Source organism: Aquila chrysaetos, chromosome 6 (genome assembly GCF_900496995.4).
Source record: "Aquila chrysaetos chrysaetos chromosome 6, bAquChr1.4, whole genome shotgun sequence".
Lineage (NCBI taxonomy): Eukaryota > Metazoa > Chordata > Aves > Accipitriformes > Accipitridae > Aquila > Aquila chrysaetos.
In genome coordinates this window covers 31,558,710-31,578,007 of record NC_044009.1, presented here as the reverse complement: position 1 = coordinate 31,578,007, position 19,298 = coordinate 31,558,710, and the positions used below count along the sequence as shown (strand labels likewise).

The following is a 19,298-nucleotide window of genomic DNA, read 5'->3' as shown; positions in this document are numbered from 1 at the left end:
AATAAGATTATAGGAAGATAAAGTCTAATGGTTTGCCAGCATTGAGGGGAAGATATCTTTTCCTTCCAACATACTCCCACTGATTATCTCACTGTTACCATGAGGTTGGCTCTGCCATTCACAGGACCCACCATGAGCCATTCATCTTGCTGATTCAGCAGAGACCTTATCTATTTGAGGGTAGCAGGGAAAGTAGATAGTGTTGTACCTGAAGCAGAGAGTCTGCTTATGGGTCTTGAGCACCTGAGCAAGGGAGGAAGATGGCAGTTGTAATCATGAGTGGGGGAGGGAACGATATTACTTCTCCTTCGCCTTGCCTCTTTGTTTTTCTTATGAGCTTTTATGGTACCTTAACCTTGCCGTGTTGTAACTGAAGATCTGAGCGTTTCTTGCGTGCTTCTGAGAAATGCCAGTTATCTTAAACCTAAACTGGCTGTTTAATTTCAGTCAGTCTGCATGGAAGAGACCGGAGTTGTATATTAATGTCAGTAAGGAGTTGTTCTGGTATAACAGTAGGGACAGAAGGTAGTTTCTGCTCTGCTCTCTTAAATGCTAGTTTCTTATTAGTATTACAGGTATGGGTCTGCCTCACAAGATAATTTTTCAGAGCTTAGTAGATCATTTTGATTAAGTGCATACATAACACTTTTTTGTAGTGGGGATTCTACAGGTACAGAGAGTAATTTTGGTTTTTGTTCTTCCTCTTTTCCTTTAGGTGAAAAGGGTACAGGAAAATCCACCCAAAAGCCATTGCATTACAAAAGTTGTCTGTTTCACAGGGTTGTGAAAGATTTTATGATCCAAGGAGGTGACTTCAGTGAAGGTATGATGTGAATCTTTGAAGAAAACTTTAATGCTTATGTAATAGACTATTGCAGGAGTTCTGTGTAGCATTGTTTAGTTATATTAATTATTCTGTGATTCCACTTTTTTCCCTTTTTTCTGCATAAGAACCGTTACATGAAAACTTACATACAAACATATAAATTTATACATGTGCATGCACACACACACGTTTTGCTCCGTTATCTCAGTACTCGGAGTACTAAGTACTTTCTATTGAAAGGTTTAAATGTGAGGGTAAAATATTATATCTGCTGCTGGGAAATTAAGAACAAAGGGAGACTATAGCAGAATACATGGGAGAATACTTTCTTGTTTTCCAAGTTTGCTTTGGGACTACGAAGATGCGTCTTGATCTTCTGTACATATCTTGAAGAATAATGTCAGTGATCTGGATGCAGTTGGATCAGTATTTCATATTATGAAGCACCTTCCACATAATGTGACTCTCTTAATCACTACTTTAAGTTGTAACTGTCACTTTTCCTCTTTCAAGGAAATGGCAGGGGAGGAGAATCCATTTATGGTGGCTTTTTTGAAGGTAAGAGTTTTATCAGTCTGTTCTGTTTTGGTGTTACTATAAGCAATCACCTTTACATTCTGTAGTCTCTGTTCTCTAAACCTAAACTCCATTGGTTTTGTTAAGATTTTGTCTGGTCTTAGAGGCCTTTGACAGTCCAGTTTAGGTTATTTTATTTTACTTTTAAGATATGAAAGTAAGTAAGTAATTAATGAAAAATTAAAACCGAACTCCTTTGTATTTGTCCATTTTACCAGATTTACATTTTTGTAACTGTTTTTAAACAAGCAGCTAGCTAAAAGTTGGGGATTGTCTTTTCTTCCAGTGAAAAGGAGAAAGGCATGATGGGGTCTGGTTTCCTTGCAAATATTTATTTAAAAGAAAGCAGAAAGCCCTGCTTTCCTGAACTCAAGAGGAATTAATGATAAAGAGGCTATCAGTTTTCTCACAGTCCTAGTTTTTCTTCAGTCAGTGTTGCAGAAGAAGTACCTCTTCTGCATTCCAATGTGTTTCTCAGCCTGTGTTTGTCCAGACTGTAGTGGAGCATCTCTGTGTTTCTTGGGGCAGTTTTTGTATTACATCTAAACCCATGCGATGGTTAGCTGCCACCAGCAGGAGTGGTTATGCTCCTGCCTCCTCCCTGACACTTTTCTTTTAATATTGGTTCTTGTATGAGCTTGCAGCAAACAGTCAAAAGAATTATTCACTATTTTAGTAGGGCCAGGCTGCAATTTTTAATCAGACCTTGAGTTGAATCAACAGTTTGCAACTGCCAAAAGAGGGAGGAGGTCTTACCTTGCACTGACTCATTGAGATCAAACTTTCAGCTGATTCAGCTTGCTAAAGTGCCCAAAGACTACTGCAGCAAAAAAATGTATTTATTTCCATATTAGTGAGTGGACCGAATTCAATAATTTGGCAAGCATCAGAACCAACACAAATGAGTAGCTGGGTTTGGGGAAATGTATGGTTGGGGGAGATGGAAGAAAGAGCAAAACCTCTACCTACCTTCTGGCAGTTGCAAACTGGCTGTTCAGCTCAGCCACAGTATGAAACTGAATTCATGGGAGTTTTTGCTTTTGTGGATCCCTTAACCAACTCACCACAGGATTAGATTGACGCTTGATGCTATGCCAGATAGCAATTTTACCGGTGACTGGAGAGTGAGTGGGCCTGTCCCTTTCACTGCCAGTGACACAGTGTGATGTGAAACCATGGCCTTACAGATAGCATACTTTTCTTCTTTGTTAATGCTTGCTCTTGCCATCTGTATCTAAACAATATTGAGCAAACTTTGTCTGAAGAGTTTGGATCCCCCAAGAGCCTTTATGCTGCTTTGGGAAAGGAGGGAGATAGGGTAGTCTCTTACAGATGTCTTGAATGAAGAATAGTGATTACATTTCACAGTTCCATTGGGGTTTAGTTTGAACTGTTAACAGTGATTTGCTCATCAGAAGTAGGATTCATTCAAGTTAAACTTGGTTTCTTAATGGCCAGCTTGATAAGTTCATCTGTGTGTCTGACTGACCCAACAGAAGTTGTTTGGGATTGCTATCAAACTGGACATCCATGTGTATTAAAAAATAATAAAACAACAAAACTGTGTGAATATGAGGGGTTTCTTAATGCACAGCTAAAAAACTTCTGCTTCAAAGAGACAATAATCAGTAAGTGCAGAATAGAAAGAGCAACAACTTAAAATGATGAGGCCTCTGCTAATGTTGGTCGGAAACAAATCTCTTGAACAAGAATACTAAATTTTTTTTTTCTCAGGCTATAAACCATTAATTCATATTTCTCCTTACTAAATTGCATTATTTAGAATGGAAGGAATAATATATTAAAAAATAGCTATTATTTTGAATCTATTTTTAATCCAAATTTTTACTGAAGTGGCTAGCAGATTTATTTAATAAGGATGAGTTTACTTAGATTATAGCATTTATCTAAGCATATGTGGTATAATTAAAGTAACTGAAAACACTTTCCTTAGATGAAAGCTTTGCTGTAAAGCACAACAAAGAATTTCTCCTTTCAATGGCCAATCGAGGGAAAGATACAAATGGTTCACAGTTCTTTATGTAAGTATTGTACTGTCCTGAAATGTTTGTGTTGTTTGCCATTTGTAAGCTGTAAAGGTAATCCTTTTAAGTATTCAAGACTAGCTTCTGTGCAAACCCAGAATTGATGTTTTTTCATAAAGTTGCATGGAAATAGCCGTTTTCCTAATGCACTGTTTAGAGAGCCTGACTATTTTTATCACTTTTGTGTTTAGTGCTTATTGACTGTGCAAAAGAGCTTTTGGTAGTTTTCAGTAGCTGTGTTCTAACCTGGGCAGTAAAGCAAACCTTTTAGTTCCTTGTAGAACTCTTATCGCTTTCTTCTAATAAGTGTTGTCAGGAAGGAAGCAAAACAGCTCTGGGGGTTCTCAAAAGTAGCAGAGGGGGGTTTTTGTCACAGAGTAACTTTCCAATGCAGTCTCATTTACAATTTAAAACTTAAATTTTTAAAATATATTGCAGTAGACTCTTCCTAAATCTAATTTATCTACAGAAAACATTCTTGAAATACATCACTCCTACCCATGTTTCATGACCTTAATTAACATGGTGAGTTGTGGATGTCAGTTAGCATTAGACCCTTATTTTGGGATTTCTGACTGTTCTTTACTATAAAGCCAGTTTTCTACTTCTGCCATGGCTGACAACTGTATGCCTTAGTAATGCTAGTATAGGGGAAAGCTGAGAGAAAGTCAGTTCTACTTCTATATCAAATAATCTCTACTTAGGGATATTTTTTCTTCCTTTGATTTCTGATTATTTTCTAATGTATAGAAGGTTATTTGCAGTTTTCTATGCTCTGAGACAGTTGCCTTAATTTTTATATCTATTCCTGGTAGTATTTATATAATTTATTAAATAGAACACTTACTATATCCTATATGAGGATGCCGTCTAAAAACTTACGTGCACTTTTTTTTGTTCGGTAAAATGTGATAATCAAAGTAATGAATTCAATAGGTAGTTTAATGTATAAAATAATAAATCCTTTTAACTGCACACAAACTTAGAATAATATGCATTGGTTTTGTCCAATTTTATTAGTTCACTCAAAATAACTTTCACCTTCCTATGTGTATATGATATGCTTCAAATGCTGACTGCTTTCCACTAATACTGACTTTGTTTTTCTCTTTAAATTAAAATCTGGAAACAACAGAACAACTAAACCTACACCTCACTTAGATGGGTAAATATCTTTTATCTTCTTATGTTTGTTTGGGAGCTGCCTTGAGAAAATTAAGTTCTAAGAATTCTTACTTTTGTTTAAATTCTTCAGACATCATGTTGTTTTTGGACAAGTCATCTCAGGTCAGGAAGTTGTGAGAGAAATAGAAAACCAGAAAACAGATGCATCTAGTAAACCATATGCTGAAGTACGCATACTGAGTTGTGGAGAGTTAATTCCAAAATCCAAAGGTAAAGTTGAACTGTACATTTACACAGGTGCAAACTATGAGGTAATTTTGCTCATTTTCTTCCCTGTTGGTTGCTTATAAAAATGTTTAGAAACTTACTTGTGATGGATGGAGGGGCAGTTGGTGAAAAGGTGAATAATATTGCAGTACAGTTTGTCTTCTAAAAAACTTAAAAGGTTTTGATGCAGAAGATGTTAAAGAAATATCATACATGCTTTCTTCAAAGCTTCTCCTGTCTTGGATTTCCTTATAGTAGCTAAATTTCAGTACAAAGCTGGCAAGCGCTTGTCGCATAGAAAGTAGAGTGCTATGTTAAGAGGATTGATGGCAGTCTGACTTTATTTTATAACTGCTGCTTTTTTTGCAGGTATTGAACTTATTCAAGTTTCTTTTGGGTAAATCTTCAGAACAGGCACTTAGAGTAGAAAAGCCTGAAATTGCCCTTTAGCAGATATCCTTTTTAAGTTACTATAAACTATATTCTTAAACAGGAATATGACAGAACCTGCCTTTCTTTCTGGAAGGGATGCCCTGCTCTGCCATTCCAGAGCTGAACATAGTATTGGAGATGTGATTCTGCTTCTTTTAAAAAATAAGGCTCAATCTAAGATGTTGCTGTCACTCTGGAGAATCTCATTAGAGGAAACCCAGAATGCATGTTTGGTAGGAACTATGATAGGGATCATGTGTTTTCATTCATAGCACCTTCTGCTGATATGTACTGTGAAGGGTTGCACCAAGAATATTCAAGCACAAGACAAGAATAAAGGTTTCTTTGGCCTAAGGAAAATACAGGCATTCAAATTTGAGCTTCTTAGTTTTTCCTCTCCTTTTTGATGCGGTTCTGTGTTCACCTGTTGTGATGTCTAGCAGAATGACTTTGTAGTCTGAAGTGATCTCTTCAATACCTCAGAATTCCAGGCAAAGTTATGTTATGGCTTCTGACTTCTCAAAGATCCTAGAACTTCCTAGATTAACTCGTAAGTCACCCTGCATGTTAGGAAATAATTTTGTTTTTCTGGACAGTACTCGGGAGCATGGTATCTGTTAGAAAATGCACAGGTGGTGTAGATTAGAAAATAAAACAATACATATATGGAATGGGTGAAGCTAGTGGGTGAGATACCTACTCTGTATATATGTCTTCCTTGGTTAGCCGCACTCCCTTTTTAGTCAACTCTGGAATACTTGAAATTGAATGACTAAATGAAAGTTTTGTCACTGAGCAGTCTGATGACTTAAAGCCATTAGGCAGGGCTTTAAAGTACTTGTCATCAAAATAGTGAATAAAATAAATACAAAATGTTGTTTTCGTTTAACTTCTAAAAGAGAACAGGCTTCTGGAAAGATCTGACTGCCTGGTCCTACCCATTTGTCTGTGTCCTTGTACCTCTTTGCCCCAGTACTGCTGGGATCCTGGAGACTCTGCTTCCTGTAGCTGGTCTGGCATGCCACGGAGGGAAATTGATGCCAGGGCAATGGGATAGCCCACTCAACTGACTATAAGGCACAGTACTAGATAATGGTGGGCAGCAGGAGCGTTTGGAGAACAAAAGGCCTTTAGGCACCAGGATCGGGCAGGTGGAGGGCAGAGCTGAGTGCGGGGAGACGTGGGCCCTAATGGGCACTAATGCAGAGCCAGCCTGGTGAAGGTGCTGCCTGACAGACCATGATGGAGATCCTGGTGCATGGAGAATCCCACTATTGAAGGGGAAAGGCTGGCTGTAGGACCTGCAAGGGGAAATCCACTGGTACTGTGAGAGATGATAGTATGGCTGGAACAGTTTGCTAAATGCACAACATGGAACCACTGATGAGCTGTGCTGACCTGAGGCAGTGGAGATAGGAGGAACGGTTTGTCATCACATCAGCAGAAGGAAATTTGCCAAGCTGCAGTCCAAAGCTGACAAGTGGAGCAGGAGAGGCCCTTGGACCTGCCAATATATGAAGAGGCCAAGGAAATCTAGATAGGAGGAGCAGTTTCTGGGAGGTGAGCAGTGTCATGGAAGATCATCAACAGAGAGTCATCTAACAGTGGAACTGGTTTTAGCACATTACTATGGGAAGCAAAAGGGAACTGATACTGTGAAATATGAGGCAGTTACCAGAGGAGACTGCTTCTAAGAATTTGCTGTTAAGACAAAGGAATAAAGAGGTTGCCAGTGAGGAAAGTGTAATGGCAAATTTCTGTGGGAGGGTATGTTATGATAGCAAGGGAGACTTAAACTAAAATATTTATGGTATGAGCTTGTCTGGTATGCAACACAAAGGAAGGAATTAGACAAGTCTTTACTGAATGAAAGTAGAACCGATACTTCTTGGTTTTAGCAGGGAAGCCAAGATGGCACTAGCGGAAGGGATCACAGTAGACGGTAGGTGCCTGGTATGAATGTTTCTCTCTTAGGTTAAAGTTGAGGAAGGGCAATCGGATTTTTGGGTATCATGATGAATATCCAGATGAAGTGCTTTATAAAGGAAGCAAATCTATCTCTTTGTATAGAAGAATTTGATTTATTTAGGGATGACTGAAGGATGACTTGACTGAGCTAACTTAACTGGATGCTATGTGAATTGAATGATACAGTGATCACAGTTATAATATTGCAGAGGCCTAGATCAGAAGCTTTCATGTGGAATTTGAGAGGGTGATCACCTAGAAAAGTAGAATGTTTGTCATCTTTTCCTTTGTTGTTTTTTTTTTCTTTTCTTTTTATTCCTTAAAGTTGGAGGAGTTAGTGAAAATGAATGAGAGATACTAAATCATAAAAGAAGAATCTCTCTGGGCAAGTGGTATTATTTTGAGAAAATCTTCAAGTTCCAGTGAAAAGCCCTGAACACTGGAGGAAAAAAAAAAAAAGAAGAAAGCTAAGTATTAAGCCAGTATTAAGGAAGGATATTATGGACTAGCTAAATGAATATAATTCTCAAGAAAAACTACGGAACAAGTAACATAATATTAATTTTCTTAAAGACAAATGGGAGTTTGATACCAATTGACAAAGTTTTGCATAGGGGGTCTAGTAAACAAGCCTGACTGCATTGTTTGAGATCATGACTTTGGTTATTTAAAGGTGTATCTGGGATGTTTTAAAGAATGTAAACAACTGACATTCTGATTCAAAAACAAACAAAAAAATTAAATGGCTTTGTGCACTGGGCAGTTTTTAGCAAGAACCTCTAATGAAGATTTCTCATGAAAATTGTGTTTCTAGGGGATTCTGCACCGAGCAGTGCTAGGCATGATTCATGATCTTCACTGCTCGTAAAAATGTGCTTTCTGCAATTAAGGCAGATTAGGCCTTCCTAATTCGTCGAAGAACAATATTGTAGTTAGGTCATTCTGTTGCGAAAATTTCTTTCTTTTTTTTTTTTTTTTTTTTTTTAAAGAAAAAAGGTATCTACAAATTATCAAGCACTGATACAGAGTACAAAGTTACACATTTAGGAATCTTAAGACTGCTCTATATTATGAAATATAGATATTTCATGAAAGTGGTGATTCTGGTAAGTCATATCTTACCTGGACTTTTGATTCGTGTATCCTCCCTTTCCTCTTCCTTACTCATTCAACCCCTAGAATGCTCATTTGTTCTGCAAGCTTGTTACACATCATTGTTATCTCCCTTTCCACAGGCTGGTTGCTATGAACGGTTGCTGCAGACTTTTCCAATATTTTTTTTTTTTTTTTTTTTTTCCTAGTGAACTGGCCACTAGGTATAAACTGGTTTGGCTTTAGCTGAAACTGTTCAAAGCGAAGCTGGAGATGGCTTGTTTTTCCTCTCCTCTTCTTCCCCCACCCCCCTCCTCTGCTGTTGCAGTTGTGTGGTAGGTTGCTTGTCTACAAAAACATCTATGTCCACAGGCATTTGTCATACAGGACTTCTCACAGTAACAATGTCATCTGATCAGCAAGAATCAAGTATGGTAGTGTTCCCTAATGCATATCTCTGAGGACTTGATTACTGTGTATAACTTTCGTTGTAAGAAACAGTAGGTCCTTAATCAACCAGTGAAAGACATAATAGGAACCCATGGCAAATAATTGAAGCAAGATGTGTGCAAAATAGAAAAAAAGACCTGATACTCTGAACAGTAGGGTGATTAAATGCTGGGAAAAATTATCAGGGAAAATTTCTGTCTAAATTTCCTGAAGTCAAGGCACCCTCTTTTTGGAGACTGCTGTAGTCTAACAGGTTATTGGACTTGACATAAGGTAACCATTTGAGTGTCACTGGTGTGAATTACAAGATGAGATCACCTGTTCTGACTTTTGGCCTGAGCCCAACTGCTTTCTGGCCAGGTCATTTCTTCATTTCAGGTCCAGGGGTCTGATATCATGGGGCTAACCTAAGACTTGCTACAGTCCATAACAAGCTGAGTTGTGGAGAGTGCTTGGCTGCGCCGTGCAGTGTGATCATGTAATTCACAAAGTCTGGCAAATACTATAGGTCACAGTGAATGGAGTAGGAAGTGATGTATCTATTTAAGATGTGGTCATAAGTTGAAACCTGATCCTCAAGATAATAAGCTGGAACAGTTGGACTGTAAATAGAAGTCTGTTTCTTTCTCACTGACCTTCATGCTGCAGGATTGGTTTCATTTGTTTTTGTGATCTGTAATTGGCCAGCATCAGGTTGGTTCAGTATTCAAAATAGCATTTGCTGCTGGACAGAGTTAGTTAGATGTCACCAGAAAGTATATCCAAAACCTTTTGCCAGATATTCTGTCTTTGCTGCGTAAACAGTTCTGGGATTTTTGGTTGTGGGTTTTTTGTTGGTTGGTTGGTTTTTTTCCCCTTGTTTCACTCCCTGCCTGCCACATGATTTCCCAAATACATCTGCCATTGATGTTATTTGCTGCATGTTAAGAATCACATTATGTTTGTTGAGGTAGTTGCTCACTAACTCACCTCTATTTCTGTTACTTACTCATTTTAAAGTAGTAACTATAACATACCTAAACTTGTTACAGAATGGAGATAAAACTGCCGCAGATAGTTTTTGATACACTTAAAACAGATGCAGGAATAAAAAAAATACAGGAAATAACTGCATTTATTGCTGCCTTATTCAGACATTTCTGAAATTGAGCTTGGAGACATCTTGTTTTGCCTGAAGGCATGTAGGAAACAGTGTAGTGCAATATAGTGGGTTTTTTGAATGGGCCAAAACCAAGTGTTGAATAGATAAGAAGCATTTGAAAGTGTCTCAGGACTTAGCAATTAGTTAACTTTTTTAGTACTTTTTGTGTTTATTGTATTTAGAGTTCAGGTGAGATTCCTCTTTTTGTTTGGGTGTCACTAGACCTGTATGACACCAGGCTCCTTTGATTGAAATTAATTTGGAAACTTGTGTTTTCTTTTATAAATATGTACTTGTTACGCCCTGTGAATGTATGTATATTTAGACAATCTAAAACTGATATAAAATATTACAGAGACTTTTTATTAAATATAGTGCTTTAATAAGGGCATGGAGCAAAAGTTTGAGAAAAGAGACCAGGTATCTTGGTCTGGACCAACAAAGGAAGTAAAAAAATGTTATAAGAGACCTGTCTTTTGGAAGCATTGTGCAAGAAGCTCTAAAAACATCTGATGAGAACCAGCTGATTTCAATCAGCAGGCTGTCCTAGACAGGTAAGACAACTTGCTAGTTTATACTGCACCCAGAAATGACCAGAAGACTAATGTAATCTATGAAGTACAGAGGTTGTGTTTCAGTTGGTTGTCAGGCTTTCATTATTCTGTATCAAATGAGGTTTGTGAATAAACACATAGAAAACACCATGAAAAAAGTCACTGTAGAAGTCATACAGGTATGACTTGTGTCTGTGATGCTAATCTGAGAAATGAATGCAATTTAGTGCAATGGGATTAAATTTCATCCACTGTACCAGTGTGGGGATTTGGTAACGTTAGGAGGAGACCAAAGTATCCATAAAGAATATGACCACAAAAAGAGAGGCCAAGATGCCGTACTTAGTTGTTTCTGCTGAGTTTTTTCTGCACCATGTATCTGATCCACTGTTACCTGAATTAAGCCCCAGCTATCTTGCTGACATCCAGATCTTTTATCTCAGCCAGTTCTTTTGTAAGCAAGTGCTCTGCATCACTGTGAAGAGGAAATTTTTCACCACTGTATGTATCTGCATTCTGAATGGGAGACCTGACAGAGTAGGATACTGGATTGCTACAAAAGAGGTGATGGCTTATATAGATGATCTAATGCTACCAGCTAATACTTTGCTGAAGGTAAAGGACAGTACTGCCTTAGCTGTCATTATGGGTATTGTCATGAAAGCATTGGAACAATACTGAAGGCTGCTGATAGCTCTAGAACATCAATGCATCACAGTCTACAGCCTGAAGGTCTTCCAGGCAAGACATGGTAGCTGAGAAGATGGATAGACGGGAGTAAAATATGACAACTTCATATATTTGAGATTTCACTGGTTTGCATGCAATAACTATATACAGAACAAAAGTTAATAGTAAGAGATGATGCTATGAATGAGAGCTTAGCTGTTGCTTTTCTGAGAAATGCTGACTCTCTTCTTCATTACGAACCCATAACTGCCTGTCTCTGCAGTTGGTATGATACATCCACACTTAACTTTGCTACTCTAAAGCGTATCGAGCAATGTCCAATTTCCAAGAGGCAGTATGAAGTTCCCACAACATATCATCTGTCATAAAGAAGCTGCCTGAAGTGTAACCAGGAATGTGTTTTGGGCAACTATGGTCTGTCCTCACTGAATTTTATCATTCTAGCCCAAATGAGAATTTATTTTCCTGTTAAGTTGGTAGGATGTACTAGCTTATTATTACAAATAATACATCCCTAAGAATTATACTAGGACTCATCATCCCCAAGACTCATTTTTATTCTTTTCTATGACCAGTTTAGCAAGGAATTTTATGTAAGTTTTTTTTTTTTTTTTTTTTTTTTTTTGCTTTTGATCATCCGTGAAAAACTGCTACCTCCCATCGTGCAGTTTGCAAAAATGGGATCAAGTTAGTGTTGAATTTGAGAATTTCCACATTGAGCTCACATGATTGTAGTTACAGATACCTACTGCTAACTCTTAAGGAGTCAGTCAACTCAGTAATACCCGCTAAGCAGTTGGAGCATCTAATATTGGCAATTCCAAAAATTGATACACTGTTCCATTAAATAGCCACTCGTGTTTTCAGAAGGGTAGATACCAGATCTACTCTTCATAGAAGTGTTTGCCTCAAGTTCTCTATACGAGTATCACCTTCCCCGCCCCCCCTTCAGGTCTCTAATCTGTTTACAGAGAATTAAAAGAATTTCTTTTCCCAATAAGTGCATGCTAGAAGTTGAATAGCTGTTAATAGATACTTCTTAGTATTTAGTACTGCTGCCACTTGAACTTTTTTTCTGGATGCCTGTAAGTATGGTATATGATCAGAGATTGCTAGCAGGGAATTCTGAAGTGGAATTTTTCTTCCCATCCGTATGTACAAAATCAAGGCTGTTAATAAGTAAGAAGCTGGTTAATAACCTGTAATTCTTTGAATTTCTTGAAATCTTTTATCTTCTGACACTTGAGTTACTGTAATACCCCAAATGACTTTTTTTCTGTAGAGCAAGGACAAAAATCATCTAATAGGAAAGTTGTTATAACATATCTTCGCGGTTGGTTTTTTTTTTTTTTTTTAAATGAGTTAGTCTAATTACTTGCCTTAATTATTTTATAACAATGACCGATACACAATAGCCAAGTACAAATTGTATCATCTTGTTGGGCACAAGTGGAAGGCAATAGAAGAAATGCTTGGCTAGACTGAACAACTCAATTTCTCCCATCTTTAATAGAAAAGAAAAAAAACTTAGGCTATTCAGGGAGACATTTTTATGTTTTCTGATATGTGAAAACATTGTGTTCTCTGTGTCTGAATAGTTTTCAGATGCAGACAGACTGCTTAGTCAATAATCCTGTCTTTGGTGCCTAATGTTTTCCCTTACCTGTTTTGTGCAGAAGAGCAGGGGGTGGGAGGTTGCATTTAAACTGCTTGTATATTGATGTAGGTCAGATAATACCTCTGTAAACCATGAACTCTTTGGATAGAGCAAGCTATTAAAAGCTTTGCAAAACAGGCTAATACTTTCAGCTAGGATCCTCACGCAATTCTAAAATTTTTTTCAGTGTCTGATCTGAAGCCTGTTCTAAGGTCTTAACAGGCGTTCTCCTAAAATATGGATTGTTTGCTGTGATGAGGCTGTTTGGACATCAGTATTTATTTTCGGTGTATTTTTCTTCTGTTTAATGGTGAAGGTTCTGTTTCTTCTGTCTGTGGCTGTAGTATGTTGTGTAGTGAATGATGGGCTATCTTTGCAATTTGTAATGGCAAAGTAAAATAATAATTGATGCCAATTAGAAAAGTCAACTACAGCAGTCAGATGACAACCAGTGTGATCTTCTGGATTTTCTGCATAGAGCTTTTAATTTTCTGGACAATAGCCTGATATGAATTTCATAACCCATTTGAAGAATATTAATACCATTTAACTGATCTACCTGAAGTGTCATAACTCAGAAGCCTAGACCTCCTTTAGTGAAGTTTCTATGGTACATTTTTATTGTGTTTTTTTTTTTTTTTAATTAGCGTGATTTGAAATAAGTGACTCCATCACTTTTAATAGTTTAAGTACGTCTCAGATTAGTTAAAGGGCATAAAAAGGTGTATGTGTTCTCGGATTATTTCCTGTCAGACTAATATCAGCTTGCCAGTAAATTGTTGATTTGCAGCTCTAGCAGCCACACAAGAAATCATGAAATATGTAATTAAGGACTAGTCTGCTCTTTTACCAGGGTTCCTTTTCATACCAGGTGGTTAGTAAGTTATTTGTATCTTTCTGTTAAAAACAACAAAAAAAATCCAAAACAAACAAAAAAAACAAACAACACATGATGAGCTGGAGGATTAGGACTGTTCTCTGAGCATTGTTTCACTTAGCAGGAAGGTTGGTTATTTGAATCTTCCCTCTGAGCAAAATGCAATGAGTAACCAGTTTAGTCTGTGCTACTTATTTTCTTTTTCAAAACTTCTCTTGTTTGTGATTTGAATAGATTTTAATATGAGGTCAGGTTAAACCTGAAGCCAAAGAAATTTTTTTTTTTATAAATACTTTCTAAATAAATTTTAAATAACTCTTCATATGTAGCTTATGTTGTATAAAACATAATCTGAAAATTTACACAGTTCTACAAGTTCTTGACAGTATAAATTTGATATTTTGGAGCTTCATTTAAAACAAAATGTTGGAAATTTCTTATATAATTTGAGACATATCCTTTATTGTACTTGGGAGAAACAGTGTTTTCTCCAAAATTTCAGTTTGTTCTTAAGTACTTTGATGAAGTAGTCTCATGACACAATTATAAGAAGCTCAGGCAGATACTAGATAAGTTGGTTTTTCTGAGATTTATTTAAAAGTGTTTGATACTAAAATATGTCTTTGCTATTCTGACTTAAAGCCAAGAAAGAAGAAAAGAAAAGACACAAGTCGTCTTCCTCATCCAGTGACTCAGAAAGTTCAAGTGATTCAGAATCGTCTTCTGATTCATCATCGGATTCCGAGAGTGCTTCAGAAGAAAAATCTAAAAAACGGAAAAAGAAACACAAGAAAAATTCCAAGAAACATAAGAAAGAAAAGAAAAAGCGAAAGAAAAGCAAGAAAAGGTCAATTTTGTGATGTTTTGTTTTGTTACATGTACACCATACAGTACCATTTTCTTGTCCTATAACTACACAATAGTATTCTGTAACTAGTGAAGTAGGTATTTTGAAGTTTGGGAGACAATCAGTTTCAATATACAAGCTTAAATTTTTTTGATGTTATGGCAAAGGACAGTGTCCAGTGCATACTTGCTGCAGCTCGTAAAGGAGTGAAGGAATGGACTAAGACTTACATATATTTGGCTTGAAAAGTTGCAGGAGTGCTTGGTTTGATGGGTGGTGATAGCTTGTTTCCCTAAATTCACTTCTGTGCAATTCAATTTAAATTATATGCAGTGGGACCTATGAGAATGTAGTACGCAGGAATAAAAGCAAAGCTAAACAAAAAATTAATAAATTAACATACTTAACATTATTTCTGTCTGATATGCCAAAAGTCTTGCAGTTTCACTGGAAGATAATAAAACTCAAAAAGCACTCTTGCTTCTGAAAGTGTTATTTCTAATGCAATAGTTTTGCTTATAGTTCTATATGAGATACAAGTTGTGTCAGTGCAAGTCACATTTTTCTAAGCTAGCAGTAAAATGTAAGAAATGTTCACTTAGGGCAATGCTGCCTAAACATTGTTTCTATGGGACTAAGCCTATTTCACACAAGTTTGTTAATACAAACTGCTTGGAGTTACAATAGTTTGTAGGCAGTTATATATGCTAGTGTAAAATCTGAATTTGACTCCCCTGATAGTGTTTTTAAAAGAAAATAATTTAAAAATGAAAAAAAAGCTGTGTCTAAATAAAGAGTAAATGTATGTTCAGTGTTGCACTATTGAAATTCATAGATAAAATATGTTGGTCAGAAATCTACTGCAGTTGTATGTTTTGGAGCAAAGGTATCATGGGGAAAAAAAAGTTGCTTCTGAAATAGCTCTGTTTCCTGAGTTTGTTGTAGTATCATTGTGTATTGAATTAAGAGAATTTCTGAATTACTTAAATAGATTGAAAGGTCTTCTCTCATCCAAATCACTCACTCCAAGTATAAATATTTTTTTATAAAAAAATAAAGCTCGTCCAGTGAAAGTGAAGATGAAAACCCTGAAGCACAGCCATTATCTACTGTCCGTCCTGAAGAAATTCCTCCTGTACCTGAAAACCGGTTCCTGATGAGGAAAAGTCCTCCTAAAGTAGATGAGAAAGAAAAAGAGAGGAAAAGCAGAGAGAAGGAAAGAGAAAGGTAATGTATCTGTTTTGAGTCTGACTACGCGCTGACAGTAGTATGGTCATATTACTGTTTTGGGACTCTAATGTTCAGTGAGTCCTTTCCCTATTAAACAGTTCCATGTGTTGAGCACTGCTGGATGAAAAATAGATTTTTCAGTTTATTGGCAACTGTTTTCTTTGTCCTAGAACAAAGGCTTAATCTTTTAGTGAATGAAAAATTTAAAGTGACTGATTCAAGAAAAAGAAAGTAAAATGCATTGCAGTTTCATTTAGAATTTATTGGAACTGTCCAGTCTGAATCTATAATTTATTCTTCTCTCAAAAATGGAAAAACCTGGAAATCTTGTAAAATATTTTGTGGTCACAAAATCTGAAGTTTTTACTGTGTGGTTGTTACTGTCTGCACTGATAAGAAAAAAGAAGCGTGTGTTTTCATTTAGTTTAATTTCTGAAGAGGTTTTAAAATTGCTTTTATTTTTGCTTCTTTCTTTGATGTTATAAACAATATAACTTTTTTTTATTTATTTTTAGTAATCTATCAAATTCACAGTCAACATACCAGAGGAGGCTGTTAGTGACCAGATCTGGAAGAAAAATAAAAGGAAGAGGACCAAGGGTAAAATGTTTACAATCTGTTCCCCAAAATAAACAAGGTGGTAGCACAGTCCTACTGCTGGTGTTACTAACCATTTTCATTAGGATGGTTGATTAAAAAAAAAAAAAAAAAAAAAAGCAGGATTTATGGTGCATCATAATTGATTTGGGGACTGAGGTTTGAAGGAAGACAAGGAAAATTAAATTAATTTCCTGTTTGCAAACAGGAAATTATTTGGGACACACACACACAAAAAATGCTTTCTTTGTGTTGCTGCAGTATTCTGTGAATTCGTGAATGGAATTAGCTCAAAAAGGGTTCTAGTGACCACCAGAACCAGTACGACATGAGTGCCAGAAATGTGGGGAAGACTTCTCTTTCTGGCTGGGGGGAGCTGTCAGATTGGGTCTTCTGATTTTGTGAAGCCATATGCTATGCACTGCTTGTAGCAAATGCTTTTAGTAACGGAAGTCTCTATCCCTTAATTTCTTAGTAAAAACCTTAAAAGAAAACGTGTGAAGTATTGTTTTCATGTTGCTTGTCAAACCTCAGAGGAATTTTCCTTGTTAGAAAAGTGAGTTGCAATTGTGCTATTTAAAAGCAACAGGAGAAGACCTCTCAGCAGAGTACAAAAATCCTGAAATAAAGTTACTTTAAAAATAGTTACTTGATCAGACATTTTGTATTCCTGCTTTAGCTGAATGTCAAATATATTTTTCAGTAAGTTAATAACTTGTCAGTGTAAACTTAGTATATACATGTGAAGTGTCATGGTGGGTGCTATGTACAATCGACCGCCAAGGATATAAATTTTGCTTAGCTATCACAGCATGTGAAATTCAAACTTACACCCTATTTTCTCTTTTTCCCTTCAAGCGTTACCGGACACCTTCCAGATCCAGGTCAAGAGATCGATTTCGACGCAGTGAAACTCCTCCACATTGGAGGCAAGAAATGCAAAGAGCTCAAAGAATGAGAGTGTCTAGTGGAGAAAGATGGATAAAAGGGGACAAGTAAGATTATTTTGTTCTGGAGTATATGCATTCAAGTCTTTTGTATATATTAAAAGTAATACCTGTCTTCTTAGATTTTCGATTACAGTTACTTCCAAAAAACCAGGCCGCTGACTTGGTTATCCCATTACTTAACTGTGTCTGATTTAATCATGCTACTGTAAATATATAGTTATTAATATAGATGACCTAACGTAATTGAAGTTTCAATTGTGAAGCTATCTCACTTCTGACTTAATTTTTCAGAGTGCAGGGGATTCAAAATATTTAAAAAAAATCATATCTTTCTCTCTCCAAGGAGTGAAATAAATGAAAACAAGAAAGATAATCAAAAAAGCCCAGGAAGAGGAAAAGAGAGAAAAATATCAGACCACAGACAAGTTTCTGAAAGTCCAAGCAGAAGAGGGGAAAAAGAGAAGAAAAAAGATCACAAATCCAGCAGTAAAGACAGGGAGACAAGAAGGAATTCAGAAAAAGATGACAAGCATAACAAAAGCAAGGCCAAGAAAAGAGCTAAATCTAGAAGCCATAGTAAAAGCCGAGAGAAATCAAAAAGTAAAGAAAGAGACTCTAAGCACAGTAGACATGATGAAAAGAGAGTAAGATCACGAAGCAAAGAGAGAGACCATGAGAAAGGTAGAGAAAAAGAAAAGCGCTATGATTCTAGAGGGAGAGATAAAGAAAGAAGTAGGAGCAAGGAGAGAAGTAAAAGAGCAGGCTCAAGAAGTAATGAACAAGACCATAGGAAGAGTAAAGACAGGGAGAAACGTAAGTCAAGAAGCAGAGAGCGTGAGCATGCTAGAAGAAAACATAGTTCCAGCAGTAGAACAAGGGATCGAAGCAAAAGCCGTGATAGGGGTAGGAGAGGAAGATCGAGAAGCAGAGACAGAGATCGTAGTAGAAGTAAAGACTATTCAAGGAATAGAGATAGAGAAACAAGAAGAAGAGGAAGATCAAGAAGCAGAGAAAGGAGAGGTACACCAGATAAATACAGGGGAAGAGAAAATAGGAGGAGGAGAGACTCAAGGAGCTCAGAGAGGGAAGAAAGTCAAAGCAGAAACAGAGAGAGGTATTCAAATAGAGAAAGTAGAAGCTCATATAAGAGGAATGATACTGAAAGCCAAAGGAAGAGGCGTTCAAAAAGCCGTGAAAGTAGCAGTCCTGAATCCAGTAAAGATAAGAAGTCTAGTAGAGATCAGGATAGAAGTCCAGACTCAAAAAAGAGACCAAGTAGCAAGGAAAGAGAATCAAAAAAATCATATTCACGCAGCAGTAAAGAAAAGGAAAAGACCAGATCCTCAGCAGAAAAAGAAATAAACCAAAAATCGAAGAGTCAGGAAAGAGATCATGCCCCTAGTAAGGATAAAAAGTCTGATCATGAAACAAGTCCTGGAACAGATGACGACAGGCACGGATGAGTTCGTGGACTTAATGTTTCCATTGTCTCAAAGTTTTAGAGACGTTTTGGGGAACGCCTTTTTTTAAGATGTGGACTTCAGTTTGGTCTTTTGATAATCTAAAACCTGGATCATTTGTACTGCTAAAGTTTTAATAAACTTGAAATGAAAAATGAATTATATGTGTAATACAGTGTGCTGTGTTTTAAATATTTCATTGGTTTATGTATCATTCTTGTGTGTTGGCAGCTAGAAAGGTAACTTCTATGCCGCATTTATTTTTTACCTGATGAACTTAGTTTAGTGCAAACAATGGCTGCCTGTGAAGAAGCTTGTTTCATGTGTGAAGAAGAAAGCTGCAAGTATACTGCATGTCATCTTAAAGCTAGGAGAATGTTGCAAGGTGTCCATCACTCCAGTGTTGCTACATCTGTATTTCAGTAGGTATGAATCCTAAGGAAATTAATTTATAGAGGAAAATTACATTGGTTTTTTTGTAATCACAAAGTGAATTAATTTAAGTAAACCTTCA

The 19,298-nt window shown here is 36.7% G+C and overlaps 1 protein-coding gene across 4 annotated transcripts in view; it reads left to right on the top strand.

Annotated features, from left to right (window-relative positions):
• The window catches only part of PPIG (peptidylprolyl isomerase G), a 29,589-nt gene extending 10,646 nt beyond the window's left edge, over positions 1-18,943 (top strand). For all 4 annotated transcript variants that reach the window (XM_030018962.1, XM_030018964.1, XM_030018963.1 and 1 more), the window contains 10 exons: positions 716-823; positions 1,340-1,384; positions 3,357-3,444; positions 4,583-4,612; positions 4,703-4,842; positions 14,343-14,547; positions 15,607-15,774; positions 16,293-16,377; positions 17,233-17,369; positions 17,668-18,943. In XM_030018962.1, the coding sequence (XP_029874822.1) occupies positions 716-823; positions 1,340-1,384; positions 3,357-3,444; positions 4,583-4,612; positions 4,703-4,842; positions 14,343-14,547; positions 15,607-15,774; positions 16,293-16,377; positions 17,233-17,369; positions 17,668-18,787 (2,126 nt within the window). In that variant the 3' untranslated portion in view covers positions 18,788-18,943. The remainder of the gene's footprint in view (positions 1-715; positions 824-1,339; positions 1,385-3,356; positions 3,445-4,582; positions 4,613-4,702; positions 4,843-14,342; positions 14,548-15,606; positions 15,775-16,292; positions 16,378-17,232; positions 17,370-17,667) is intronic.
• The last annotated feature ends 355 nt before the right edge of the window (positions 18,944-19,298 follow it).